The following is a 27226-nucleotide window of genomic DNA, read 5'->3' on the forward strand; positions in this document are numbered from 1 at the left end:
GCATGCGAGGCAAGCACTCTACCACTGAGCCACCTTCCCAGGCCCGCCCTTCATTGTTTTTCTCATCCGTCTGCAGTGTGAGTCTGAAGGGCGTCTGGGGCGAGGTGCCCTGAGTCCTGTGACTCGCGTGGGCCCCACTTGCTCCGCTGCCAGGTGGGCAGACACCCAGGTCTGGGGCGGCTCTGGGGAAAGGCAGGGGGACAGCGGGCGCAGGGCCGGGGACTGGCGGCTGCCCTTGATTAATGTCTAGGCAGAGCGAGTCATGAGCAGAAACCTTGTCTTAAAAACAGCAGAACAAGAACACGTTTATTAAAAATAAACAGAACAGTAAGTTCACATTGTGTTGCGCTACACACGGCAGGATCGGCTTATTTAAAAGACGCCCCAGGTCAAGGCTGCACCGCCCAGAGCAGCGCCCGGCCTCCCCAGGCATGTGCTGCAGGGTTAGTAACGGCGGGTGAAGTGGGGGTACGGGTGGGGATGGGGGGGTGGGACTCGGCCGCCCCGGTCCTGGCCGGCCACGCCACCACCTTCCAGGCCAGCCCCGGGAACCACGTGGCCCTGTGGGTGTCCGCCGTGCACGAAGCCACCGCGCCTAGGAGCAGAGCATACGCTCGGTCCCAGCCCGGCCCAGCCAGGCAGCGGTCCACGGTGGGGATGTGGGGATGGCAAGGACCCCCCCTCTGCAGCCCCAACCCACCCGCTGCAGGGAGGGGTGTGGTCCGCTCCTTACCCGGCCACGCCGCCCCGACTTGCCACCACGTGCCCCGGCCCCGAGGGCCCCACCAGCCCCCGCTCCACGCCTGCGGGGAACACGGTCGTCACCCCGCCGCCTGCCCCGGCGCCCCACACGCCCGTGGGCCCACCCGTCCTCACAGTACCTGGCCACCGCGTGTGTTCCCGGGCCGCCGTGCCCGCGTCCACCGGGCCCTGCCACGCGCGCACCTGCGGCTCCTCCAGCCGGGGGTTGTGCTCAGCCCACTCCCGCGTGCCCCTGGCCGGAACAGAAAGACATGCAGTCACTGTCCCGCGTGGGCAAGCTGGCCCTGCCCGGGCTGCAGGGAGAGACCCGGCCCGCGGGCAGGAGCTGCAGCCTGCACAGCCTCACACCGCCACCGCCACGCAGTCCACACCCACAGACAGGAAGTGGGGTCATGGGAGCAGGAAGTTGGGGAGAGGGAGGTGCAGCTTGTTTTCTGGGGGTGGTTGAAATCTAAAGTTGACTCAATTGATCGCTGAAAAGGCCAAAGGTGGGGCGTGGGGCAGGGTGCAGGGCCTCGGCCGCAGCCCCGAGGCCGGCGCGGCACTTCGAGCAGCCCCAGCCACGCCAGCCAGGCGCCATTGGCTCACACCTGTACTCCCAGCCACCCAGGAGGCTGAGATCTGAGGATTACAGTTCAAAGCCAGCCCAGGCAGAAAAGCCGTGAGACCCTGATCTCCAATAAACCAATGGAAAACCGGAAGTGGCGCTGTGGCTCAATGGTAGAGCGCTAGCCTTGAGCTGAAGAGCTGAGGGACAGCGCCCAGGCCCAGAGTTCAGGCCCCACAACCAACATCATCATCAACAACAACAACAACAAAAGAAGCTGGCCTGGAGGTATGTATCAAGTGGTAGGGCATCAGCCCTAAGTCTTCAGCTGAGTGAGAACATGAGGCTCAAGGGCTGGGTGTGCACTTGCCCAATATGCAAAGGCCCTGGGCTCCATCCTTGGCGCATGTGCAAATGCACACACACAGGAGAAACCCAAGAAGAAAGGAGCATTAGCGGGCGGGAGCTGGGGTGCAGGGTTTACCCCCGCACGGCTCCAGGTCACGGCTGAGGCTGGGCTCTTCCTTCCCCCAGCAGCGGAAGGAGTGACAGTGGGAAGGCTCAAGGCCCTGCAGGTGGCTCAGAGACCCTTGCCAGCCAGCCCAAGGTGGCCAGAGCCCGTGCTGTGTGGGCAGCGGGCGCTGCTCCGGTGCCTATGACCCACGCTGCCCAAGGCCAGCCCCGACAGCAGGGACTATGTCACAGACACTGGGGCCCTTCCGTGCTGAGCGGGCTGCAGTTTGGGGAAAGCCCACAGGGAAGAGCCTCCTGCCTTCTGAGTTGGGGCAACAGGTGCAGGACCCCCCAGAAGCCTGGGCAGCCACTCACCTTGGGGGTGGGGGTGGCCCCCGGCCTTCACTCATCCTCTTGTCAGAACCATAGCCTCCCCAGGTGTGGCGGGAGTCTCGGCCATGGCGCTCTGGTCCTCCGTGGACATGGCGATCATCTGAGTAGTGCTGGAAGGCAGGGAGGGACAGAACTGTATCCGTGTCCTCTTGAGGCCTGGGCAGAGGCCAGGCTGGCTGCCCGCCTCCCGACCTGAGGAATGTCTGAGCGCCAGCGGCCCGCACGCCTCACTGGCAACCCCCTCGCTGCGCCTGGAGCAGGACAGGCTCGGGCTCCTTCCTCTGCCGCCCTTCACGAGCCCAGCCGCATCATCAGAGGACACTGGCCTGGCTCTGGGCCTTGGGGCAGGCACAGCAGCTCTCCTTAGACTGGGAGCTGCATGGCTGGCATGTTGGTCAGGTGGGCATTCAGCTCCATCTTGGGAAAGCAGGCCCTTCATGGCTGCCGTCTGGGCACGGGGCCTGATGGGCTCCTGACCGACTGAAAGCCTCCCCACGCAGGACCTGTCCTCACCTGCCCGTCCCGCTCTCCCATCACCGGCCTTGACGCGTCCCTCCTGCAAGAAGAAGGAGGAGCTGAGCCGCAGCCCTAGCCCAGCACCCGGCCCTGGGAGAAGATCCAGGGAGGAGTCCTTGGTGGGGCTCCAAGAGGCCCGGGTGACTGTGGCCTCTGTCACCAAGCTCCCGCTGGCTCCGCTGCCCCTGCCCCAGGTCTTCCATACAGGCAGGCCAGGTGAGCGGCAAGACAGGAGCCCTCCCATGCCAACGCAGGGCTGCCTGCTGACAGACCACGTGGCCCCCGCTAGGGCCTGCCCTAGCCGGCCTCACCCCACAGCCTCCCGCAGAACCGCGAGTGCCGGCCAGCCCACGGCCCGGAGCCCCGCGCAGCCCCGCTGGCTGGCCCTCCAGGACTCCCTGGGGACCACACCACACCTGCCGCCACCGGGCAGCGCTGCAGCACCTGTGTGGGCGGGGACGCGAGCCGGCGGCGGGAGGGTGGCCCGCTGACCTGTCTGCAGCGTGGTCCTGGTACTGGCCGCGGTCACAGTGGTCAAAGTCGTGGAAGCGGTGGTCGGGCCGGGGGAAGCCTGGGCGGTACCTGTCCTCCATGGCCGCGCGCTTGCCTGCAGGCCAGTAGGCGTCATCTCTCCTGGTTTTGTTGTAGGGGATGTGGATGAGGGATGGAACAGAATGAGGGGGAAACGGGGGGGACACAGCGGAGGGGGGAGGGGTCCTCTCCAGACCCAGGATCATTTCAAACATCCTGCGGGGCTAGTCTCTACATCCCATCATTATCACTTTGATTTGATGAATTAAAGCCCCCTGAACTGCCAGGAGGAAAAGACCGCTGTGCGCAAATGTTCTCCCGCGGCCGCTCCCTGCCTGCGAGCAGAGGTGCGGGAAGGAGGCCGCTCCTCCTGCCCTGCGGGGTGCGCGCGGCCGCCGCGGTACCACCTGCCCTCCCCATGGGTTTTGTTAAGCGGGGGGAATTAGAGCAGCGCTGGTGAACTACATAGAGCTCGGGAAGGAAGGCGCCCGACTGCCATCCTCCCCACTTGAGCAGAAAACGAGGCTCATGGGGAGGGGAGGATGGCTACTGCCAATTAGCAGCTAGGGAAGCTGGAGACCCATAAACCTACTTTCTGCACAGAGGGGGCCGCGCCGCCGCCTCCGCCAAGGCCCATGTTCTCCGCCTCTGGTCTACCCAAGCATGCCATAGGCGGCCAGAGGGCTTGTGCCAAACCGGTGCATCTAGGAGATGCAGTCAGGACCCATGGGGCAAACAGGGGAAGGACAGAAGCCTCAGCTGGATGCTGTGGCTAATGCCTGCAATCCTATTAAGCAGGCTGACATCTGAGAACTGCAGTTCAAATCTAGGCCAGGAAGAAGAGTCTGAGACTCTTGTCTCCAATTAAGCACCAAAAAGCCAGAGGAGCTGTGGCTCAAGGGGTTGAGCAACAGCTTTGAGCAATAAAACTAAAGGACAGTACCCAGGCCCCGAGTGAAGCAACAGTAAGCAGGCACATGAGCAGGCGCGGGCGCGGGCGCAGGCGCATGCGCATAGCACACAGGCGTGCAGGCAGGCGGGCCCAAGACTCGCTCAGCAGCACTTACCGGGCTTCCAGGTCGTAGGGCCGCCGCAGCGCGCGCCGCTCCTGCTCAACCCGTAACTGCTCCTGCTGCCTGCGCAGCTCCTCCCGCTCGCGGTGGATGCGCTCCTGCTCTTTGCGGCGCTCGCGCTCCACACGCATGCGCTCCCGCTCCAGCCGCTCGCGCTCCATGCGTTCGCGCTCCAGGCGCTGACGCTGGCACTCGAGCTGCAGCCGCTCCCGCTGCAGCCGCGCCTTCTCCTTGCGCTCCTGGATGGCCTCCAGCCGCTGCTCCCGCTCCCGCTGCTCCCGCTCCCTGCCGGAGGACGGGCCAGGGCTGTGAGCCCCAGTGAGCTGGCACTACCCCCACCGCGTTCCCCAAGTCCAGCCTGGCCCCGGTGCCGCTCACTGACGACCGTCATCTTGCAAGACCTACTGGCATGGCAGGGTGTCTGCTGCCCATGGGCCCAGCCCGGGATGAGGGACTGGGGCGCAGGTGCACCCCAAGTCCTGCCCTAGGCTGGCAGGGAGAACTTCCCCCGCACAAGGTCTCCCCATACAGAACCGCGCGCAGAGGTCGGCAGCAGCAGCGGGCTCTGCTGGGGCCTGCTGCGGCTCTCCCTGCAGCATCTGAGAGGTGATGAGGGAAAGGGGACCCTGTAGCTGCAGAGAGGCAAGGCTGGCACACCTGGCACTGTAGGAGAGGTGCCCAGCTCTGGCTCAGCTTCCTGGTAAACTGAGGCAGTTTGGGGAGGGGAACCCCTAGGACTCCATACCACCCAAGCCACAGCTTGGACACAGTGCATTTTGTGACACTGCGCAAACCCGGAACAGGATGGCCTGTGCTTGTGCCCCACAGATGTGGCGGTGCCTGCAGCTGGGAAGGACAGCCCCCCCAGATCCCCAAACCCCAGGCCAAGGTGCTCACCGCCGCCGCTCTGTCTCCCGGATCTCCCGCTCCCGCTGTCTCTGGCGCTCTCGCTCCCTCTGCTCCTTGATTTTGTCGAAGGAGAGGATGTCTCTCTTCTCTTTGCTGTCTGACTTACGATCCTGACTCTTGGAGCTCTGTTTACAAGATGGCAGGGTGACAACAAGAGCCTACACACTTTAAAAAAGGCCTCAGCCATGTCACCTGGGCTGAACTGTCACTCACGGTCCTCCTGCTTTAGCCTCCCAAAGTGTTCATGAAGAAATGACGCATACTGGAGAGGAGTACTCCTTTCCAATATGCATCCTCAGAGAACCAACCTGGTGGCACAGCCTGTAATCCCAGCAGGCTGAGGAGGAGGGAAAGCAGAGCTCAGGAGGCCTCAGCTGCATAGTTCACCTAGGGATCACAATCCCACCTCTGTCCCTGTCTGCACAGCAGAGACCCAGGCTCCCCTCCATGTCTGAACTCACTACTAAAATGCAGCAACCTGCTTGCCCAGGCACAAGTGGGCACACAAAAGACACCAGCTGCAGCAGCATCCACACAAGTCACAGCCCACCAGGGGGCAGCAGTGGAACCAGCCAAGAAACTGGGTTTCACTACGCAATGACTGGCTTTGGCCATACATTGCCAACCCTCAAATCAAACTGGCTGTAATTTTGTGTGTGTGTGTGGGGGGGGGGGGGGTTCCTGGGACTGGAACCCAGGGCCTGGACACTGTCTCTGAGCTTTCGTGCTTAAGGCTGTCACTCACTCTACCACTTGAGCCAGTTCACTTTTGGATATTTGGCTGTTAATTAGAGATAAGCTTCTCGTGGCCTTTCTTGCCTGGGCTTGTTATGAACCATGCTCCTCAGGTCTCAGCTTCTAGACTAACAAGGATTACAGGTGTGAGCCACCGGTATCTAGCACTGGATATGATTACTAATGCCAAACAGGACTCCCAACAAGGAACAAATCTGAATCCTCAACTCTCGAGTATTCTATTTCTGGCCAATGCTCACTTTTGGCCTGGGCGCTGCCCCTGAGCTCTTCAGCTCAAGGCTAGTGCTCTACCACTGAGCCACAGCGCCACTTTCAGTTTTCTGGTGGTTAATTGGAGATAAGAGTCTCACCAACTTTCCTGCCTGGGTTGACTTTTCAACCACAATCCTCAGATCTCAGCCTCCTTAGTAGCTAGGATTACAGGTGTGAGCCATCAACACTCAGCTACTTCTGAGGTGTTCTAAAGCTGTCTGCCAATGCACAGACCCAGGCTCTCCTCATCAGGGGTCTTCACTGATTTCCTTACTACAATCTTTTTGACATTGTGAGCATATAGCTCAGGCCTGTAATTCCAGCTACTGGGGAGCTGAGAAATGGGAGGAACAGGGTTTTTGATAGCCCAGGCAGAACAGGCCATGAGACCCATTCTCAACCCATAGCTGGATGCAGTAGTGCATGTCTACTATCCCAGGAGTCTGGAGATAGATTTGGGAGGATTTTGGTTCCAAACCAGTCCTGGCAGAAAAGTCTGTGAGTCTGTATCTGTATGGACGTGGTGACACGGATTTCTCTTCCTAGTCACTATGGAAACCTACAAGAAGTGACTGTTTGGGGCTGGAAGGATGGCTTAAGCGGCTTGGCAAAAATGCCACACGAGAGCAGGAGTTCAGAGTTCAACTACTCGTACCAGGATGAACAATAACAACAAAAAGCCACAGTAACCCCAAAGAAGGTGAGCCAAATGGAAGGGCGGATTTCTTACACCTATAACAAGGTAAAAAGACACACAGTTGGGGAATGGCTCTAAGTGCTCACAGCCTTGGTGGGTCACCAGGGAGAGGCCAGAGCGGACCGGTACTCAGCTACCGAGTTCCACCGAGGCCAACACAGCCACGAGCCTGGCTTCTTGGCTCTCCATTTCAAAACAGAAAAGGTGCAGGGAAAGGTAGAGCCACGTGTAAAGCCCTTCCAGACCCATTTCCCACGGGAACATAGAGCTCACCACTGTCATCGTGGCCAACACTGCGTGGGCGAGGCACCAGGGCCCCCAGCTTCCCATCCTGCCCTGCACATTCGGTTCACACCGCCGCCTGAGCATCGAATGCCATGAGCTCCTCGGGGGCGGGGCTTTGTGGGCAGTAGGCAGCATGGCAGAGCCCTGCCTGTTCCTCCCATCCCACAGGTGGAGTGCTCACTCGAGTGGGGCTCTTCCTTGATCATCACTAACTTAACACTAGACTAGGAAAGAAGCTGGGTGCTGGTGACTCATGCCTGTAATCATAGCTACTCAGAAGGCTGAGATTTAAGGATTGAGGTTCAAAGCCAGCCTGGGCAGGAAAGTCTGAGATTCTTTTTTTTTTTTTTTCTTTTTCTTGTTTGTGCAGCCTTGGAGATTGAACTTGTGGCCTCCTGCTTGCTAGACAGGTGCTCTACCACTAGAGCCATACCTCCCGCCCAGGTCTGAGATTCTTATCTCCAATGAACCACCAGAAAACTGGAAATGGTGCTGTGGCTCAATGTGGTAGAGTGTTAGCCTTGAACAAAAAAGCTCAGGGACAGCATTCAGGCCCCGGAGTTCAATGTTGACAAATGACAAAACAAAATAAGCCTAGGAAAGAAATAGCAGAGCAAACAAAGGGCTACTACACTAAAGAAGCTCTAGGCAGGCAGCTGCTGGGACCAGCACTGCGCGGAGCGTAAACATAGGACAGGGGCTTTTTCTTGGGCATTTATAGCATGGCTTCGTATGAATGAAGTGACAACTGAGCGCATCCTGTCCTGGCCCGCTAATGGCAGACCTTGCTAGGGTTTCCAAGGACACAGCAGGTAGGTGGGGCGGCACTGGGTACTCACTCTCTCTTTGGACCTGCTTGCAGTCTTCACGCTAATGATGGGCTCGCCTCTTGACCTGTCCATCATCACAGTGCGCTCCGCAACTCGGCTTCCTTGGAGACAAAGCGCAGTGGTGCTAAGCACCAGGGCTGGGGCAGAGCCGGGGCCTTGAAGCCTGGCAGAATGGCACTGAGCCAAGTCACTGGCCCGGACTTAATCCCATGCCATGAGGCTTTCTTCCGCCAACCTCCACAACTTGCCCCTCATCTTCCTGCCAGCCAGCTTTTTTTGTTGTTTTTCTCAGTCCTGGGGCTTGAACTCTAGGCCTGGATGCTGTTCCTAAGCTCTTCGGCTCAAGGCTAGTGCTCTACGAGTTGAGCCACAGCACCACTTCTGGTTTTCTGGTAGTTTACTGGAGATAAGAGTCTCATGGACTTTCCTGCCTGAGCTGGCTTTGAACCACGATCCTCAGATATCAGCCTCCTGAGTAGCTAGGATTACAGACGTGAGCCCCCAGGACCCAGCTTTCCTGCCAGCCTTTGGAGGCGACTCCAATCACCCCCACCAGGCTTTGTTTCTTCTTGGGGTGAAGTGGGGAATTCCTGCCATACCCCACCCCCAAGCCCCACACAGATACAATGGTACCACAGCCATGTCAACCATGTCAATGGGAGCTGCTAGGCACTCCAGCTAGGTTAACTCTGAACTGCTGGCTCAGCAAGCCCGCCCCACCCCCTGCTGGCTGCCTCCACCATACAGTGACTGTGTCTACTCAGACAGACTCAAGATGGAGTTGCTTCACAAGGAACCAGAGGGACATGCTCTGGAAAATGCCAGCGCTGGAGGCAGGGACCCAGGCCATACAATCCATGGCCCTCAGCTCCTCCATGGACACCGCCCAGCCTCTCTCCATGAGGAAACACTCATCCAGGTCACAACAGCTCGCTGCCCTGACTCCTTCCGCACGCGGCCTGTCCGGGGCCCTCACCAGGCTGCCCCACGTCCCGCGCGCTCAGAGCCGACTTACCTGACTTGGCGACTCGGGGTGGACTGGGAGGGCCTGGCTTCAGCTCATCTTGCTCGTTCTCTTCCTTTTTAATGTCCTCAGGCTTTTTTTCCTCCTTTTTCTCAACTTTGTCTTCCTTCTTGATGACAATTCTATTTGAAAACACAGCTTATCAAAGATTGGTCCCCTAGATTCCGGCAGGAGCAGCCCCAACATGAGTCCAACCCCCCAGAAGCAAGCGAGGAACAACAGCTCTCGCTCCTCGCCCCTGCTGGCTGAGGCGGCTGCTGCTAGGTTTACAAGCAGGAACTGGAAGCTTCCCCTCCCCAGCGCACTTCTGCTTGTTTGTTCTTTTGAGACAGGGTTTCAACTATGTAGCACAGGCTGGCCTTCAACTTGCAAACTTGTTTCAGACGTTCAGGTACTGCAGGCTAGCCACACCATTATCAGGCAAAAAAGGATTTTTCTTATTAAGAAAACAAGAGAAGAAACACTGCTAGGAATGGTGGTGTATGCCTCTAATCCCAGCACTGACAGAGAAATCAGGAGTTTGATGCTACTCCAGGATATACAGCAAGATGTCTCAGACAATCAGGAAAACAAACCAATAAAACATCTACACCAGGGAAAAACTGTGGGACTCAGCTTGACTTGTGTGCTTCCCAAGTTTAGTGGCACATAAAAACCCCTCCTGAGCCAGGTGCCAGTGGCTCACACCTGTAATCCTAGCTACCCAGGAGGCTGAGATCTGAGGATCACGGTTCAATGCCAGCCCAGGCAGAAAGTCTGTGAGACTCTTATCTCCAATAAACAAGCAGAAAACCCTAAGTGGCGCTGTGGCTCAAGAGGTAGAGTAGCTGCTAGCCTTGAGCTGAAGAGCTCAGGGACTGTGCCCAGGCCTAGAGTTCAAGCCCCACGACCAACCAAAAAAAAAAAAAAAAAAAAAATCCAAAACACCAACTATTATAAAAACCCTCCTCAGGGGCTGGGAATGTGGTTCAGTGATACAGTGCTTGCCCAACATGCATGAAGCCCTGGGTTCGACTCCTCAGTACCACAGAAAAGGCCTGAAGTAGCTTTGTGGCTCAAGTGGTAGAATGCGAGCCTTGAGCAAAAGAAGCTCAGGGACAGTGCCCAGGCTCTGAGTTCAAGCCCCTAGGCTGGCAAAAAATACCCCTCCCAAAACAAAAACAAAAAACAAACCTATTCTCAGGTTGGGGATTTAAATGAGTGTAAGAACTACCAGGCCCTTGCCAGGCGCCGGTGGCTCACTCCTGTCATCCTAGCTACTCAGGAGGCTGCGATCTGAGGATCACAGTTCAAAGCCAGCCCGGGCGGCAAACTCCGTGAGACTCCTATCTCCAATAAACCACTAGAAAACCGGAAGTGGAGCTGTGGCTCAAGTGGTAGAGCGCTCACCTTGAGCTGAAGAGCACAGGGACAGCACCCAAGCCTAGAGTTCAAGCCCCACGACCAAAAAAAAAAAAAGAACTACCAGGCCCTGAGTTCTGTCCTCAGCACCATGACACAAACAGCAAATCCCCACTCATCACGAAGACCAGCCAAGCCTTTGTTTCATATAGCAAGTAGAAGACACAGATTTTCTTAAAATGAAAGGGAAGGCTAATAAAGGTGGGGGGGGGGGGAAGGAAATTGATTTCTATGTCCATATAGAAATATCACAAAGAAAACACTGGGTATAATTAGAGAGGGAGGGGGAGGGGAGAAGGGAGCGCGAGTGAGTGAGCATGCGCCAAAGGAAACTTGCCTAATCGCACAAGGAGGCGTTTGGCTGCATGGGCAGTGAAGGCCACTGGCTGGTGGGGCTGCGTCTCCTCCTACACAGTGCACAGCCTCACAGGCTGCCCGCTGGCCCACAGTGCAGAGCACACTGCGGGCAAAACACCAGCTCTGGGAGACCACACAGTCCATGGCTAGATGGGTCCCAGGATCTCTCAAGCTGTCCCAAACAGCTGCCTGAGCACCCTACGCTCTGTAGCACCCGCTGTGCTAAGGTTGAACAATTTCAATGACTCTGACGAAGACTGGAAAGCACACCTTTCCGCACCCCTTCCCAGCTCCTGGTGATGTTGTCCAGCAAGACGTGCTCTAAAACTGAGCCAAGCCCCCAGCTTTTTCCTGTTCAGTTGTTTCAGGTAAGGTCTGTTGTTTTTGCCTAGGGCCGGCCTGGACCAATCACAATCCTACCTATGCCTTTTGCATAGCAAGAACTATAAGGGCACCCCAGGACACTCAGCTTGCTTGTTGAGATAGGGTCTTGATCACTTTGCCCAGTCTGGCCTCAACCCTGGATCTTCCCACTTGCCACTTCCTGGGTAGCTCAGATTTCAGGAGGCAGCTACTACAGCTGGCTTGGAAATCACATCCTTAAAACCTGACAATAGCATGACAATAAATAGAGAGGTTTTAAGATTTCCCAGTGGTGGACGGATGGTGAGACCGAGGCCCTCTCAGCAGAGGGTGGACGGGATGGACCTGGCAGCCGGTCACGTCCATGGTAGTTGGCTTTCTGAGCACTGCCAGTCACACCACCAGAGCCCACCTGCTCAGACCACAGCCCGAGGAGATGAAAGCAGAGCCAGACAGGCCTGATTTGGAAGATCTGTGCTCACTTCTGTTTGTGTTGAAGACAGAAATCTTTTGCCTTTACAAAAACAGAGCCAAAGACCCAGGTTCCTGTGCCACGGTGCCATGGTCCCCAAGCACGGAAGGAACGAAGCATGCCTAGATGCTTTCAATTTCTCACATCAACATGGAGTCGCACAGTGACATCTGTCAGATACAGTGCGAACTGAGCTGCTGGTGGACAGACCCACGGCCTGGCAGTGTGAGAGCGAGCTTGATTTCTGAGGTCAGGAGGACATGGCGGTGTGCACAAGCAGGTAGCTGAGCACTAAAGAGCCCCCTCCCTGCCCAGGGGAGGGAGCCCGTTTTTGTTTGTCAGTCAAGGGGCCTGGGCGCTGTCCTTGAGCTCTTTTGCTCAAGGCTAGCGCTCTACCACTTTGAGCCACAGTGTCACTTCTGGTTTTCTGATGGTTAATTGGAGATAAGAGTCTCCTGGACATCCCTGCCAACCTCAATCTTAAGGATCTCAGCCTCCTGAGTGGCTAGGATGACAGGCGTGAGCTTACTTCTCCACTTTGATCTCCACGGGGTGGTGCCGGTCAGCACTGGGGAGCCGCTCCTTCTTCACCTCACACTCCTTCCGCTCTGACAGCTTCTTGCCTGCAGCTTCGTTTTTGGCCTAGACCGTCAGAGACAGCAATGGGACAGTGGGGTTTAGAGCAGGGCTGCTGGCTGGAGGGTGCCCTGTGTCTGCAGGGACGGGCAGCCCCTCACCTTCTCCACGGAGATCATTCTCCCATGCAGCTCGGTCCGGTGCAGATGGCCAATACACCTGGTTGCCTCATCAGAAGTCGCCATGGTGACAAACCCATAGCACCGCGCCCCAGGACTGCGGGCGTTGGTCACCACCTTGGCCCCGACGACCTCAAAGAAAAAGGGCACTCACTCTTTTTCTGAGTAAGCAGCACCCGCTTTGTTAAGCCCACAGAGAGCTGTGGGCTGACATAAGGAAGACCTGGAGGGAGGGTGGACACTGCCAGGTTTGCATGCTCGATACCAGACTGGCTCAGCACCACAGCCCCAACTGAGCCCTCTGCTTGCTTCTGCCTCCTGCCTGAGACCCTAGGCCAGGGGAAGGGAGAGGAAACAAAGGTAGGTTCCACCTGGGGTGAGACTGTGACAGAATAGGGCACAGACCAAGAGAAGCAGAGGCACAGGGCCCCTGGGAAACTCTAGGCTATAGCACAGATGAAGAACTGGCCATTCATGGGGTTCAGAAGGATCTGTCCTGAGAATGGTAAAAAGGCACCTTGAGTAGAGGCGTGCTAGAGTTTCAGAGGTACAGGCTTCACCCATGGCACCTGGCTGTGTCCCAGGAAACACCTGGGTGCTCACAGGAATAGGAGGGAGCCACACCACTAAGTAAAGCTGTGAGGATGGGGTGGGGAAGAGTCCCTCCCGTTGGGCACAGAGAAAAAGGAAGAAGGACTACCCTGGAGAAGGAAAGATGGCTGGATGGCAGCCTAAACGAGGCTAGAGGTACACTGCAGAAAAGCATGGGTGGGGAGGGAGGGAAGAGAGTGGGAAAGATCCAAACAGCCCTCAGGGGGTGGCGAAAGGAGGATGGTGTCCTGGAGACCAGCCTGGGCTTCAGAGCCAGTTCCTGTCTCAAAAGAGACAAGAGACTCAAAGCAAGTGCCGAAGGCAGGGCAGCAGGAAAAGCAGGGCTGCAGAGGCCAGGGGACCTGGAGGGAGAGGCCACAGGCCAAGGTGCCCGGGCCAGAACTGAAGGCAACCAGTGCTCAGCCCAGAATACAGCAGCAACGCATTGAGACACTCACAGAAAGAAAAGGATGGCGTGGCTTCCCAAAGACTGGGGGAGGGGCAGGGCACCACGCTGTCCGTGAATGAGCCTAGAGCTGCCTGCACACACACAGGCAATCCGTCTACTGGATCGGTGAGACAGGGTGACACCAAACATGCCACAGGCACCCAAGACTCGGCGCCCAAGGCTCAGCACCCAAGGAATGACAAATGTGGACCAAAGAAGGATATGAACAGGCCCAACCCTGAGCACCAACGTCCCTTGGGCACAAAGAGCAGAGCAGAGTGGAGCGGAGCAGCAGCAGGTGTGGGGAGGCTGGGCCCTGGGTTGAGAGGGGGCTCAGGGAACAGCCCACGTCACACCAACCATCCTCACAAAGGCAGCACTTCAGGCGAGAAACAACACCCAAGGAGCGTGCACACACACCTCACCATGCCCACTGTCCACGTGGCACAGCTTCTCAGAGCACCCGTATCTCCTCATCTACAGCCCTGAGCCTCCTCCAAACACCAGTTCCTGGACAAGGAACCTGTTGCTGAGGTGAGACTCTGCCCAGTGGCTTCCCAACAGCCAGGGCCGCCCCAGCCCCGCTGTCTCAGCCCATGCAGGTCTGGAGCCACTGATCCTAGGCTATTTGTGGACGATGCCATGTTAGTCCTGCTCAACACATCAACAGGTAATTGCTCAGCACAAGTGACAATTAACTCTCCCAGGGACTGGCGTGGGAACACACCTGAGCAGCAGACAGGCTGGAGCCCCACTTTCCCAACACCTAGAAGCCAGAGCCTTCCCCCGGGGGCCAGGCCCCAGCACGGAGCACGGCGTGTCGTCATCAGGCAGCCCTGCTAACTCCAGGTTAGCACAGAGGTGGACCGCCCATTCCGTCCAGTTCCTACACAAGCTTTGAAACCACCAAGCTCTCCCCTTGCGAGGTGAGTGAGCAGTACACCGGCGATTCACTTCCAATGCTGCCGCACTGCATCTGTCAACTATGCGCCTATGCTGCCACCACAGAAAAGCCGCGTGTGCCCACACAGGCAGAACGGGGCGGGGCCTGCCAGCCCGTGATTGCATTCACAGAGGCTGTGTGCTCACACAAGTCAGAGCCACAGGACCCAGCAGCAGCACTACACATTTGTACCCACTGAGCAGCGGGGACACAGGTCACGCTGGCTGCCATCGTGACATCACCAGTTTGCTCCAGGCCAGCAAGCCCGGCCTGCTCCGCCCATTAAGATCCTATGAAACTGACAGCAAGAACTAAGCTCAAGGCTCTTTGTGGAACACATACCTTCCCATATTTGCTGAAAAGGTTCTTTAGGTCTGTGGCACGTGTGGAAGAGGACAGCCCACTGACCCACAGGTTGCGTCCAGAACTGTTGCTCATGCGGCCTGCTGGAAGGGAGGTAAGGACACTTCAGCATGAGATGGAGACACGACGTCACAGAAGCCCCCCTACTCAGCCTGTCTCGCCCCCTCCCCCTTTCTGCCTTCACTTGTGTCAGCACAGGGGTAGGGACAAGGAGGGTGCACAGCAGAAGCTCGGGATGGGGTCCAGGGCCTGGAGAATGCCCAGCAAGTGCTCCCCAGGCCATACCTCCGCCTTTGTAAGCCCACTGAAGGAGGACTGGTGACGCTCTGCACTCCAGCAGAACAGCAGTGTGGCTGCGCAGGGGTTAGCCGGCAGTGGCCAGAGGTGGCCTGTGCTAGACTGCTGTCATTAAATGTCCCCAAGGGAGCCTGGCTGAAACGTCTGATCACTGAGACTTCTCAGGACCCCACGTGGCTCACACAGCACGTGGGGCAGATGTGACTGGCTCACGTGGGGGGGGGGGGGAAATACCTGAGGCCCCACCTCCCCAGCCCCTCACTACTCAAGGGGAACCCTACCTTTCTCCTCCTTAATGATTGGCTTTATATCTTTTTCTTCCTTAAAAAAGCTAGAAACAAAAGTTGACGTTATTCACGCATGAAAAAAGAGGAAAGGGAACTAAATTAAAAGTTATGATTTATGAGCTAAAACTGAATACCTACCAGAAAATTAGTCTGAAATAAAATTTCGACAGACACCTTTGCAAGTTTCTATTGGAAAATCTGACCCCAAAAATGCAATGTCAGATTCATGAAAGTAGATTTGATTAAGCTGAAGATAACAATTACCAATTTAGGAACACAACCATAGCAGGTTGGGAATGGAAAAAGAATGAAATCGCCCATCAAAAATGCACAAATAAAACATCGTTTGGAAGTAATCTAGAATTTCAGCAGTGTGGCTGGCCAACTGCGGACAGAGAACCAACAGCTTTATGTGTGTCATCATTAAATGACCAATGAAAAGGAGATAGCGTCTGGTCTAAAACTGAGAAACAACAAACCTCATTTTCTGATCAGCGCCCTCACTGGTTGAGGACTCTTTAGGAGCCGGAGGGACTTCATTACAAGCTTCAAACTCAAACTTCTTCACGTCTTCTTTGCTATCTCTGGGCTCGGGGCTCGGGGCTTCCGTGGGCGCTTCTGCCAGTTCCTGGCTACAGGCCTCCGCCAGCTCGGGGGCTGCGCTACTCTGCTCAACTGGCTTCTCCTGCCCTACAGGCTCACAGTCCGTCCTCGCGCCTTCGCCTCCTGTCTGCTCCACGGGCTCCCTTTTCACTACCGCTAACAGGGTGTCTGCCTCGCTCCACTGAGCGCGCGGTGACTCGTGGGCCACTGCTAAATCTCCCTCCTCCTCCTCCTCCTCCTCCTCAAGCTCTTCCTCCTCCTCCTCCTCTTCCGGATGGGCGCTGCCAAAAAGGTCCTCTTCCTCCGCCAGCTTTCTGTCTGGCCCCACGCTACTTGTATCCTGTGCAAATGGCTGCTCCAGCTCGGAACCTTCTTCTTTTACTGGCTCAGATTTACAAGTTTCCCCCAAAATGTCGAGTATTTTCTCATTTTCTACGGATTTAACAGGAATAGAATGGCACAAGGTTTAATTACCAGGGAAATAAAGCAATCACAAATGCGGAACGGGCACGGCTGCCACACTAACACCAAGAGAACCGCTAGCTACACAGAGATTGGAAAACCCGCGGTGCACACAGTGACACTGTACACTATCTGCGCTTGCTGCCACCGGCCGCTAGGCTGCGCTAGGCTATGTTACGGGGAGAGGAAAGACCCCCAGACTAAAGGCTAAAGCACGGGGCTGCTTCTCAGGAGTCTTCAAGGATTGTCAAGGATGGGTCTTCCCACTTCTTCCCAGTGTGCAGGTGTGGGGTGCATGCTCCGAGGGCAAGTTCTTCCTTTGTGGAGGGGGTCGCGGTCAATGCAGTGAGACAGAGCAGCTCTTCTGTCGGCAGGAGACAAATGCAGTCCAGAGGGGCACAGTACGTTGGGAGTTGGCGTGGGGAGATTCGGCTTCTTCTTCTGGGATCCAGTCCCTTGCTGATTAAGGGCCCTGGCGCCAGCCTTAACCTGCCTCACCTGCCTCAGTGACAAGGACTGCAGCGCCATATCACAAGATCTGTTTGATGTGTGGCAGCACTGAGGGCTGAGGGACTAATGTGGCCCGCCACGTGGTCAGGGGTGCACACCAGCACGCGTGACCAGCGCGCCCGGCTCAGGGCCAGAGCGGTACTTGCACAGATCTGGTGATACGAATGGGTTTCCAATCTCTGACCCTCGCATGGTCTGCTCTGTCCACCACTAGGGTCAAGGACGAGACCACAGCACAGCTTATTTAAAATAGATACACCGATTTCAACCTTCCCAACCCCAATGCCGCACGGCCATGATCAGTACCTGGCTCCAGGGGCGGCTCCTCAGCATCCTGTGAAAGAGAAAAGAGCAGCAGATCATAGCTCATGTGCAGCCGTGGGACCGCGTTCTACCCCTTCCACTCTGACAGCCCCAGGGGTGGGCACACCACCAGCTCCTGGGGCATCCTAAGTTGGCATGATGCCCTGCTTCCACTGAGCAGACCCTTCCAGGAGCTGCACAGGTCCATGGCAACTTCCATCACAGCCAGTTGGAGAAGAAAGCCATTTTCCCAAGCCCACCGGCTACGTGGACCTAAGACCTTTCCCTCCACCCCCAGGAGGCCTCGCGAGGTTTCCTGCTGGGTGACAGCAGGGCAGCCCGTTCTCCAGTTGCTGCCCCTTTGTCTTGGGCTTCACTCCATCCTTTCCACTGCACTCCATGCCACATCAGGCCACAGGTTCTTCTGAGAACCTTCCAGGTACTTCTGCAAGTCCTGTGACACTTCCCTACAGGCTCTGGACTACATTCTCCACCCCGCTATGCACGGTGCCCGTTGCCCACAGCATCAACGCCCCAGGCATCATTTCTGTGGACAGGTGTGAGTGTGTCAGAGGCTCTTGTGGAGGCCTGACATGCGGGAAGAGAATGGTGGAACGCACCACTTTTAGCTAGCTGGGGGGGAGGAGGGCGTGCTTCTGTAGGGCAGCAGGTGAGGGGCCCCTACCAGGGAGCAGTGGAGATAATCTTGCATTGAAGCTTGGGCTTGGCCTCAGTAACAAAAGGGGATTCATGAACTCACACACGCATGCGCTTCTTTCACACTGTGAAAACCAAGTTCCTACCACACTCCCAGCATTATGAAGGCACACGGAAAAAGAACTTACTGGAGTTATGGTGAGGTGCAGCAGCGAAGCATCCGAGGTATTCTCAAAACCCTGCCCGTCCACCTGAAAAAGGACGGGGAACATTACTTGATGGAGAGCAGGAGTGGATGCCAAGGCCAACACGATCCCTTGCTGTTCTCTAGGCAACTTTCAGAGGGCCCTTCACCCCCACAACCATGGCTAGCTGGGCCCCTGTCACAAGCCACTGCAGGGTTCAGGTGCTGGCTATATGGAGGGAGGAAATGGACTCCCAGGCCTGCCTCTCCCCCCCCCCCCCCCCCCGCAACCACAGTGCAGCTCCATGCCAGCAAGTTCCCACCCCCACAGTACTGAAGTGGGTGCTTTCTTTTGGGAGATAATGTGTGCGCACACACACGCTTTCTCTCTCTCTCTCTCTCTCTCACGCGCGCACACGCGCACGGGCGAGTTTGGTGCCGGTACTGGGGCTTGAATTCTGGGCCTAGGTGATCTCTACCACTTTGGGCCACAGCTTCACTTCTGGCTCTCTTTGTTTTAGTGGTTAGAGACAATCTCATAGATTTTCCTGCTGGCTTTGAACTGTGACCCTCAGGTCTCAGCCTCCTGCGACCGAGGATTACAGGTGTGAGCCCCTGGCTCCTGGCCAGGCTACATTATTCAAAACACATTTGACAAAACCTTATCCTCTTTTTATTATTACTAAACAAAAGGGAAATTGGTCATCTTAAAAGTTTTTTTTTTACCAGATTGTGAGTCTTCTCCTTTTCCTCTTCAGTGTAGGTGGCTGCTAGGCAGGCACTCTACCCTAGGGTACACAGGGTTTCTTTCTTTAGCCCTGGCTGGCCTGGAACCCTCCTGCCTCAGCCTGGGATCATAGGCACGTGCGACCATGCCCAGTATTGATACCCTTACCCTTTTTCTCCTATATTTGAACCCAGGACCTAGATGCCTCCACCGAGCTGCTCTGAAGAGAAGCAGCTTCTAGCCGCCCCAGGCCAACTGCAGTGTGGCTGGAGCTGGGACGTGGACTGAGCCCTAGGTGGTACTTCCTACATTCACTTGAGTATAGCCACTGTCACCAGTGGCTGCTTGACACGGGTGACATGGGCAGGAGTGGAGGACAACACCGCTGTTGGTCTGTGCCAATATCAGCTACATCACCGTACAAAGCTACAAACCATCTCTGCCTCCTCTCTACCCACATCTGCTAAAGAGAAAGCCTCCACAAACCGCAGCGCCCACTCTTGTATGCCTGGCAAGGGCTAATGCTCACTGGAGGTGTCATTAACAGCTCTCCCGGTTGTTTAAGCAAGTCTGACTGGACCCGATCTAGACACGACTGTGCCGGGCCTGGCTGGGCGCCTCAGTCAGCAGCCCTGGCCGGCTGCTCCCACAGCCCGCGTGGCTCCAAGTTACCTACAGCATGTCCCGGGAGCTGCGCTGGAAGCCGTCCCAGCTGCGCAGCCACGTACTCTTTACTGTCACAGAAGGAGTCGAAGGTGCTGCCGCCGCCGTCCCCGACGTCGGGAGCCCTGGTGTGCTCGGCCTTGGGCCTGGCCAACATGCTCACGTCCACCAAGTCCGTGGGCTGCAAGGCCCCCAGGCTCGCTTCACCGCCCTCCTGGAGGGGAGGCAGGGAGGCTGTGACCCCAGGGCTCAGCAGGGACCGCTGCCACTGCCACCTCCTTCCCCGTGCCCTGCCTACCTGCCCATCTCTAGAGTCTTCTTCCAGGCCGTTGTCTTCGGTGCCTTCCTCTCCCACCTTCTGTCCTAATTACAGAGTAATTGTTCAGTCAGGTAACACTCAGCCTCCACACGGCTCACGGAGGACCAGAGTTCCAGTTCCACGCTGGGCAAGGACAACTACAAGTGGCGTTCTTCTGTCACAAGCCACTTGACCTCACGCAGAGCCAGGGGTGAGCTCTGCCAGGGCAGCAAGCCCCATGAGTGCAAGCATTCAGACCGCTCACCGCTCACCGGGGCTGAGGGCGTCACCCCCTCACCCCACACTGGGACACACAGCCCAACACCCACATACACTTCCATCAGAGGACTGCGCAGGGCACGGTTGGCAAACATAAAGCCCCATCCACCACACACACACCCTAACCAGCCTGGACTAACTGTGTGCTTCACCGCATCCTACCACCCTGCACCCCACCACTCTTCAACTCAGCAACTGCTTTTGTGAAGCCAAAACTCCAAGGCCGCCCTGGGTGGGAAGCTCGCTGGCTTCCGTAAAGGCAGAGACTGCACAGAGACACACCCGGACCCCCTGGGAAGCGGGCCTGCTGAGACCTTAACGAGACAGGGGGATAAGGTGCCTGAGCCTGTAACTACCTGGAGCCAGCGCAGGAGCTGAGCAAGACTCCACCTCACAAAACAAGTGACTTAGTGCAGCAGCATGCGCCTGCCACCCCAGCGCTGAGACACGGCAGATACAGACGACTATGTGCCAAAGCTGATCAGGAGAAACAACTCTAGCAAAAAGTGCTGGAGGTGTGGTTCAAAGGGCAGAATGTTTTTTTCCAGTACTGTGTGTGTACATAGAGCCTCGTCACCCAAAAGGAAACCAAATGAAGACACATTTGCACACATAGGTGGCACAGCAGCTGTTTGGCAGGGCTGGCACCAACACCTAGTAAGAGTGCCTATGGATGCTCACCACTACGCCACAAAGCGCTGGTCAGCCAGGAAGCAGGGTCAGTACCATAAGATGTCACAGGGCTGGCAACCTTTCAAAAACTATTGTTTTCAAGAACAGGAAAAATCACTGATCAAAACAAACTCTCAAATTGCATTCACACAAGGTGTATGTGTGGTGTCCACACACACAATTCCAGCCCGTGGGAGGCAGATGCAGGAGGTCGGACTTAATAGACCAACTTGGGCTGGGTGATGTTGCAAGACTGCCTCAGTTGTATAGGGGTGCCCAGTCAGAGCATAGCCCAGGGGATAATAACCCTCAGACTGGGGCTGGGAAGGTGGCTCAGTGGTAGAGTGCTTGCCTCGCATGCATGAGGCCCTGGGTTCGACTCCTCGGCACCACATAAGCAGAAAAAGCCGCAAGTGGCACCGTGGCTCAAGTGGTAGAGCCCTAGCCTTGAGCTGAAGAGCTGAGGGACAGCGCCCAGACTCCACTACTGACAACAACAACAACAACAACAAACAAAACAAAAAACCCTCAGACTCAGCAGTGGCCTTCTACCAAGATGTTTCTATCCTGCCCACATAGGGCAGAAACTTAGCAGCTGCATACTTGCTTAGCAAATGCAATGTCTTGTGCAGCACCCCCACACAACTGAAAATAAGAATATCACTGCACCAGGCACAGGTCCAGCTACTCAGGAGGCTGACATCTCAGGGTCATGGCTCAAAGCCAGCCCTGGCAGAAAGTCTGTGAGACTCTTTTTTTCCAATTAACCACAAAAGAGATGGAAGTAGAGTTGTGGCACAAGTGGTAGAGCACTAGTCTTGAGTAAAAAATTCAGAGGCAATGTCCAGGAGCTGAGTTCAAGCCCCACACATACCCACACCCACCCACCCAAACCCAAGAGCATTTCAAGCACCCCCACTCAAGTGAACAGCACCCCCAGCTAAGGGGTGTTTTGTCTGCAAGTGGTGGTAACAGTGCAGACATCCTGAGCAGTAATGTGCTGAACCTTACACTTGGGTTTGAACTCAAGGCCTGATGGGCTCATTCCATTTGCTTAATCAGCTGATGCTTTACTACCTGAGCCATGCCTCCAACCTAACTTTTTGTCAGTTATTTTAGAGATGGAGTCTCAAGGACTTTTCTGCCTGGCTGGCTATGACTCACAATTCTCTCAATCTAAGCCTCCTGGGCAGTCAGGATCAGAGGTGTGAACCACTGGCACAGAACCTGAACCTCACACTTCTAAATGACTAGATGCAATCAAAGATCTCCCCTCCCCCACTTTTGGTCCGTCATAGGCCTTGAACTCAAGGTCTGGCCCTGTCCTTCAGCTTTTATGCTCAAGGCTATCACTCTACCAGTAGGAGCCACAGCTCCACTTCTGTATTTTTTTATGGGTGGTAGATTAACGAGTCCCACAGGCTTTCCTGACCAAGCTGGCTTTGAACCATGATCCTAGATCTCAGTCTCCTGATTAGCTAGAATTACAGGCATGAGCCAGAGTCAGGATTCACTTTGCTTTTTGATAGTTAATTGGAGATAAGAGTCTCACTGACTTTCCTGCCCAGTTTGGCTCTGAACTATGATCCTCAGATCTCAAGCCTCCTGAGTAGTTAGAATTACAGGCATGAGTCAGCAGTGCACCTGATCCACATCTAAGATTACTGAACTATATGGATGAATTGTTCCCACAAGAATTCACAAATAGGGCTGGGAAGGTGGCTCAGTGGTAGAGTGCTTGTCTTGAATGCATGAGGCCCTGGGTTCGATTCCTCAGCACCACTTAAGCAAAAAGCCACAAGTGGTGCTGTGGCTCAAGGGGTAGAGTGCTAGCCTTGAGCTGAAGAACTGAGGGACAGCGCCCAGGCCCAGAGTTCAGGCCCCACGACTGGACCCCCCAAAAAAATTCACAAATATGCTTTCAGGGTTGGGGATAAAGCCAAACAGATGGCCCTGGGTTCCATTCCCTATAAACCCCAAAAGACTAAGGGTGACTTAACATTTTCCTAGTAGAATTTTTTTTTTGGGGGGGGAGGGTTGTCGATCATGGGGCACTGTTCCTAAACTCTTGCTCAAGGCTAATACTCTACCACTTTGAACCACAGCTCTGCTTCCAGTTTTTGAGTGGTTAATTGAAGAGAAGAGTCTCAGGAAGACTTTTCTGCCCTGGCTGGCTTTGAACCATGACACACAGATCTCAGCCTCCTGAGTAGCTAGGATTACAGGCGTGAGCAACCAGTGCCTGGCTGGTGGCCTTTTTAAGCAGTGTCTGACATGGCCTGGATTGCTTTGCATAAATCTAACTTTTACCAGGCACTTTACAAGAAAATGAGCTGAGCTACAGCTCAGCAATGGGCCATGCTCTTGGGGGGGGGGGCACGCCCATTCAAGAGGCTCCAGTGACACTGTCTGTTTCACTGTAAGACCCAGTACAGCAAGGTTTCAGCATTATAGAAATAACTGCTTTGTCATATAAAGAAACCTGGATCCAACTACCATGATTTGGCTGGAATTTTAATACATTAGACTAAGTGAAAGAAGTGGACTCAAGCGTGACACTTGGCACACACCTATAATTCTCCTTTCTCAGGAGGCTGAGATGTGAATTGTGGTTCAAAGCTAACTGGGGCAGAAAAGTATTGGAGATTTCTTGGGCTGGAATTGTGATAGAGTGCCAGCTGAACAAGCAAGCTGAACAAGTTCTCGAAGCCCTGAGTTCAAGTCCTCATACCAGCAAGGAAAGGCCACACTGTGTGAATGTATCCATGTGAAGTGGCCAGAGCAGAAGCTGTCGGTGCTCCAGGGCTGGAGAGAGAACAAGTGCCACCTGGGATGCTTTTTCTTCAGGTGGCAACAACGTTCCAGAGTTAAAACGGGGGGGGGGGGCGGGGGGGGGGCGCCACACAGCATATACCAAACAGCACTGAATGGTTCATCTTAAAGAACAGTAACTTTGAGCACTATGAATTCTATTTTGAAGTTTAAAAAACCCACCCACATAAGCAGGCACTGATGGGTCACGCCTATAATCCTAGTCACTCAGAAGGCTGAGAGCCGAGGATCACAGTTCAAAGCCAGCCTGGGCAGGAAAGTCCGTGAAACTCTTATCTCCAATAAGCCACCAAAAAACTGGTGCTGTGACTCACGTGATATAGAGTGTTCAACTTGAACTGAAGAGCTGAGGGTCAGCCCAGGCTGAGTTCAAGCCCCATGACCAAAAAAAAAATCCTGCCCACTGGTAGAATTCAGGCTGGATGTGAACACCGAGATCACTGTGAGACTGGGCTGGAAGACTGGCATTTCCCTTGGCTCAGGCCTAGTGTGGGAGGGGAGAATGTAGGGGGCAAGTGTGGCATTTGGTGCTTGGAGCCCTGAAAGAAGCGCAGAGCTCAGGCTTTGTTCTGTTCTAATCCCAGTGAGTTGTTCTGGCTGAAGTAGAGTTGAACTTGGCCTCCTTCTTGCTTTTCAGGCACAGTCCCACGCAGTCACTCCTCCAGCCCTTTTCTGCTTTGTTTTTTGAAGGTCTCCAGCTGGCCTCCAGCTGGCCTCATATCTGGGTTTTTCCCACCTATACCTTCTGCAGAGCTGGATAACAGACATGCACCCCTATGCTAGGTTTGTTCGCTGAGATCTCCTTAACTTTCTGGCCACACTAGCCTTGAACCACATATGCTTCCCACACAGCTGGGATGGCAGGTACACCATACCTTGTGGGCTTGTCAATCAAAACAGGGTCTTCATAACTTTTGCTTATGTAGGCCTCCAACTACTATGATCCTCTGATTCCCTCTTCTTGAGTAGCTGGGTCTATTGCATATTTCACATTTACTTAGTAACTGCCTTTGTCCGTGGTGAAATGCTAGTCCTGAAGGGGTAACTAAGGGCTGGCACGCAGTGGGGTGGCGGGGACCTGGAGGTATACCTTTGGTGTATCTCTTTGTGGTCCTCTTGCCTGTGGTTTCCAGGTCCATGCCAATGTCACCCGGGTCCTGCCCCTCCTCCTGAACGGCCTGTTAGGAAAAGAAGACAGATTCTTACAAAATCACTCAGTTACTAGGAGCCGCCTGCCATATACTGCCTCCCTAAGGTGTGGGTTCCCAGGACACAGGGCGCACTCATCTCTGCAGACGCAAAAAGTACAAGAACAGCCAGGTGCTAATGCTCACACCTATCATCCTAAGCTACCCAGAAGACTGAGATCTGAGGCTCCCAGTTTCAATCCAGCCTGGGCAGGAGAATCCACAAGACTCACCTCCAATTAACCACCAAAAAGCTGGAAGTGAAGCAGAGGCTCAAGTGTTAGAGGGCCAGCTTTGAGTGGAAAAAGCTAAGGGATGGTGCTCAGGTGGATTTCAAGCCCAGTACTAGTGTGCACACACATCTGCACATATAGAATACAGAATGAGGGGCTGGAAAGGTGGCTCAGTGGTAGAATGCTTGTCTTGTATGCATAAGGCCCTTGGTTCGATTCCTCAGCACCACAAAAGCTTTTAGAAAAAGCCGGAAGTGGTGCTGTGTGGCTCAAGTAGTAAAGCACTAGCCCTGAGCTGAAGAGCTGAAGGACAGCACCCAGGCCGAGTTTAGGCCCCATGACGGACAGAAAAAAAAAAAAAAATACAGTAAGAATGCAGCCCAATTACAGGCCCAAAAAGACAAAGGAGAGGAATGCCATGAGCCCAGAGTCTAGATGTGAGTCAAGGATGATTTATTCTTTACAGCTACACTGGGGGGTGGGGGGGGGAGACAAACAATGACTATGCCTGTACTTAGTCAAGCTGAGGGAGATTTAGAACGGGGTAGGCAGCCCAGGGACCGACTGCATCTGGACGGAGGTGAGGGGCAGCCCCTGCTGGAGCCTGCACCTCCTCCTCTTCTGAAAGACCTTGGGAAAAGCAGACGTGGCTGGTGGAGCCAATACCCATCCTCTGGGAAAGTTGAGATAAGGTCTCTGAGAAATCAAAGACCTTGACCCCTGGGAGCCAACCAGTGCAGAGAACAGGCAGCCTCCCTTTGGGGTGAGGAGGGCAGTTACCCAACCAGATGCCACAGCCCCCTAAGATTCCCACAAAGGACCACTGAAGAGGGATTCCAGGTTAGTGCCCGAGGCTCACACCTGTAATCCTAGCTACTCAGGAGGCTGAGATCTGAGGATCATGATTCGAAAGCAGCCAGAGCAGGAAAGACCATGAGACTATTTCCAATTAGCAACAAAAAGCTACAAGTGGAGTTGTGGTTCAAGTGGTAGAGCACCAGCCTTGAGTGAAGAGGCTAACGGCAGCTTAAGGCCCTGAATTCAAGCTCTAGCATCCAAAAAAAAGGGGGCGGGGGGAATATGCAGCTACCAGTATCTGAGTCAATGGCTGTCTAACTTTCAGACAAACTTTGTTTCTACTCCCGTTTTTTCTGCCTCATAATGTTTTATTTGGTGGGGGACATAACCAGGGAAAAAGGGCTGGGGTGGATTCAGCAGAGCAGTTTGACAGGGGGGGAACACCAGCTTGAGAAAGGGCGCCAATTGGTCGCTCACTCAACAGGTATGGATCCTATCGATCGATCACTCAACAGGTATGGATCTATCGATCTGCCTGAGAAACGGTGGCAGTCCCTACCTTCCGCCCAGCCTGTCCTGGTCACTGGACAGAAACAAGCCCTACGCACCCAAATGGAAGGTGACAACTCAGACACAAGACTGGGGGGGGGGGGGGCTCACCTCCAGCCGGGAGGCGGGACCACAAGAAGGGGGGGGGAGGACGACGCGCTGTGCAAAGGCCCGGGGAGGGGGGGGGCAGCCTCTGGCGCACTTTCCCCGTAAATGACTTGACACACCCCCTTCTTCCCCCACCCCCGGTCTCCCCAGCGGAGGAAACTGAGGCACACGGCTCAAGGTCACAGTGTTGAGTCTCCATCGGTCCTCAGGTCGGGATCAGGTTCGAGGCCACCCCTGATACCTAACGCTGTCGGACGCCGAGGCCGGGAAGAGGAGGAAGGCACCGAGAAGGGGGCTGGCGGGCCAAGGTCACACAGCGGGTCCCCGGGAGCCGGGGAGGGGTCCGGCGACGGGCGCGCCCCCCGCGCGGGGACGCCTCACCCTCTTGAGCCGCTCCATCAGGACGCTCTTGTTGCCGCCCGTGTCCAGGTTCCGCTTCTTTAGCTCCGCCCGCAGGTCAATCACCCGCAGGTCGCTGAGCCGCCGCGTCCCGGCCTCCAGGCCGCCCGACCCCAGAAGGGCCGGACCCGAACTCGAGTCGCCCGACCCCGCCAGCGTCTCCGCCATCCTGGCTTCTCCGCCTCCGCTCACCCAACTCGGCCCCACACCGCCCGCGGCTGGAGCTCTTCTGAGCACAAAATGGCGCCGCCTAAGAGGAAAACGCACTTGCTTCCTCCCGTCCCGCTTTGCGGCCACGCATGCGCACGGTCCCCACGCCTCAGACGCGCTCGCTCGTGGGCCTCCGCTACGTACGTGCTCCCCCACGCTCACCCCACCCCCACCCCACACGACGCGCAGGCGCCCGACTGCAGCACGCATGCGTCGCACCCGGGGCTGGGCGGAAAGCCGGCAAGGC

At 55.7% G+C, this 27226-nt stretch overlaps 1 protein-coding gene across 5 annotated transcripts; it reads right to left on the reverse strand.

Annotated features, from left to right (window-relative positions):
- Window positions 1–275: 275 nt before the first annotated feature.
- On the reverse strand, window positions 276–27014 carry Safb2 (scaffold attachment factor B2). Of its 5 annotated transcripts, none has more exons than XM_070008192.1 (21): window positions 26752–27014; window positions 24586–24673; window positions 19713–19777; window positions 19428–19628; window positions 18029–18091; window positions 17187–17214; window positions 15785–16340; window positions 15300–15349; window positions 14701–14801; window positions 12359–12508; window positions 12151–12263; window positions 9020–9150; window positions 8014–8105; window positions 5173–5309; window positions 4270–4560; window positions 3164–3304; window positions 2669–2711; window positions 2138–2265; window positions 882–994; window positions 734–803; window positions 276–595 (listed from the first exon to the last, which is right to left on the reverse strand). In XM_070008192.1, the coding sequence occupies exons 1-21, from the start codon at window positions 26935–26937 to the stop codon at window positions 445–447; spliced, it is 2898 nt and encodes a 965-aa protein (XP_069864293.1). In that variant the 5' UTR covers window positions 26938–27014; the 3' UTR covers window positions 276–444. The 5 variants fall into 5 exon arrangements, with proteins under 5 accessions (XP_069864293.1, XP_069864292.1, XP_069864294.1 ...); XM_070008191.1 differs by having other exon boundaries at window positions 14701–14804; window positions 26752–27013; XM_070008193.1 differs by lacking the exon at window positions 26752–27014 and adding an exon at window positions 26612–26631 and having other exon boundaries at window positions 14701–14804.
- Between the last annotated feature and the right edge of the window lie 212 nt (window positions 27015–27226).

The sequence above is a fragment of the Dipodomys merriami genome, unplaced genomic scaffold (genome assembly GCF_024711535.1).
Source record: "Dipodomys merriami isolate MVZ:Mamm:240054 unplaced genomic scaffold, mDipMer1.0.p SCAF_70, whole genome shotgun sequence".
NCBI classification, from domain to species: domain Eukaryota; kingdom Metazoa; phylum Chordata; class Mammalia; order Rodentia; family Heteromyidae; genus Dipodomys; species Dipodomys merriami.

Coding starts and splice junctions, on each gene's coding strand:
- Safb2 (XM_070008191.1), bottom strand. CDS start 26,937: ATGGCGGAGACGCTGGCGGGGTCGGGCGACTCGAGTTCGGGTCCGGCC. Junction 16,341..17,186: donor GGAGCCGCCCCTGGAGCCAG/GTACTGATCATG, acceptor TTAAATCCGTAG/AAAATGAGAAAATACTCGAC. Junction 804..881: donor GGAACACACGCGGTGGCCAG/GTACTGTGAGGA, acceptor TGTTCCCCGCAG/GCGTGGAGCGGGGGCTGGTG.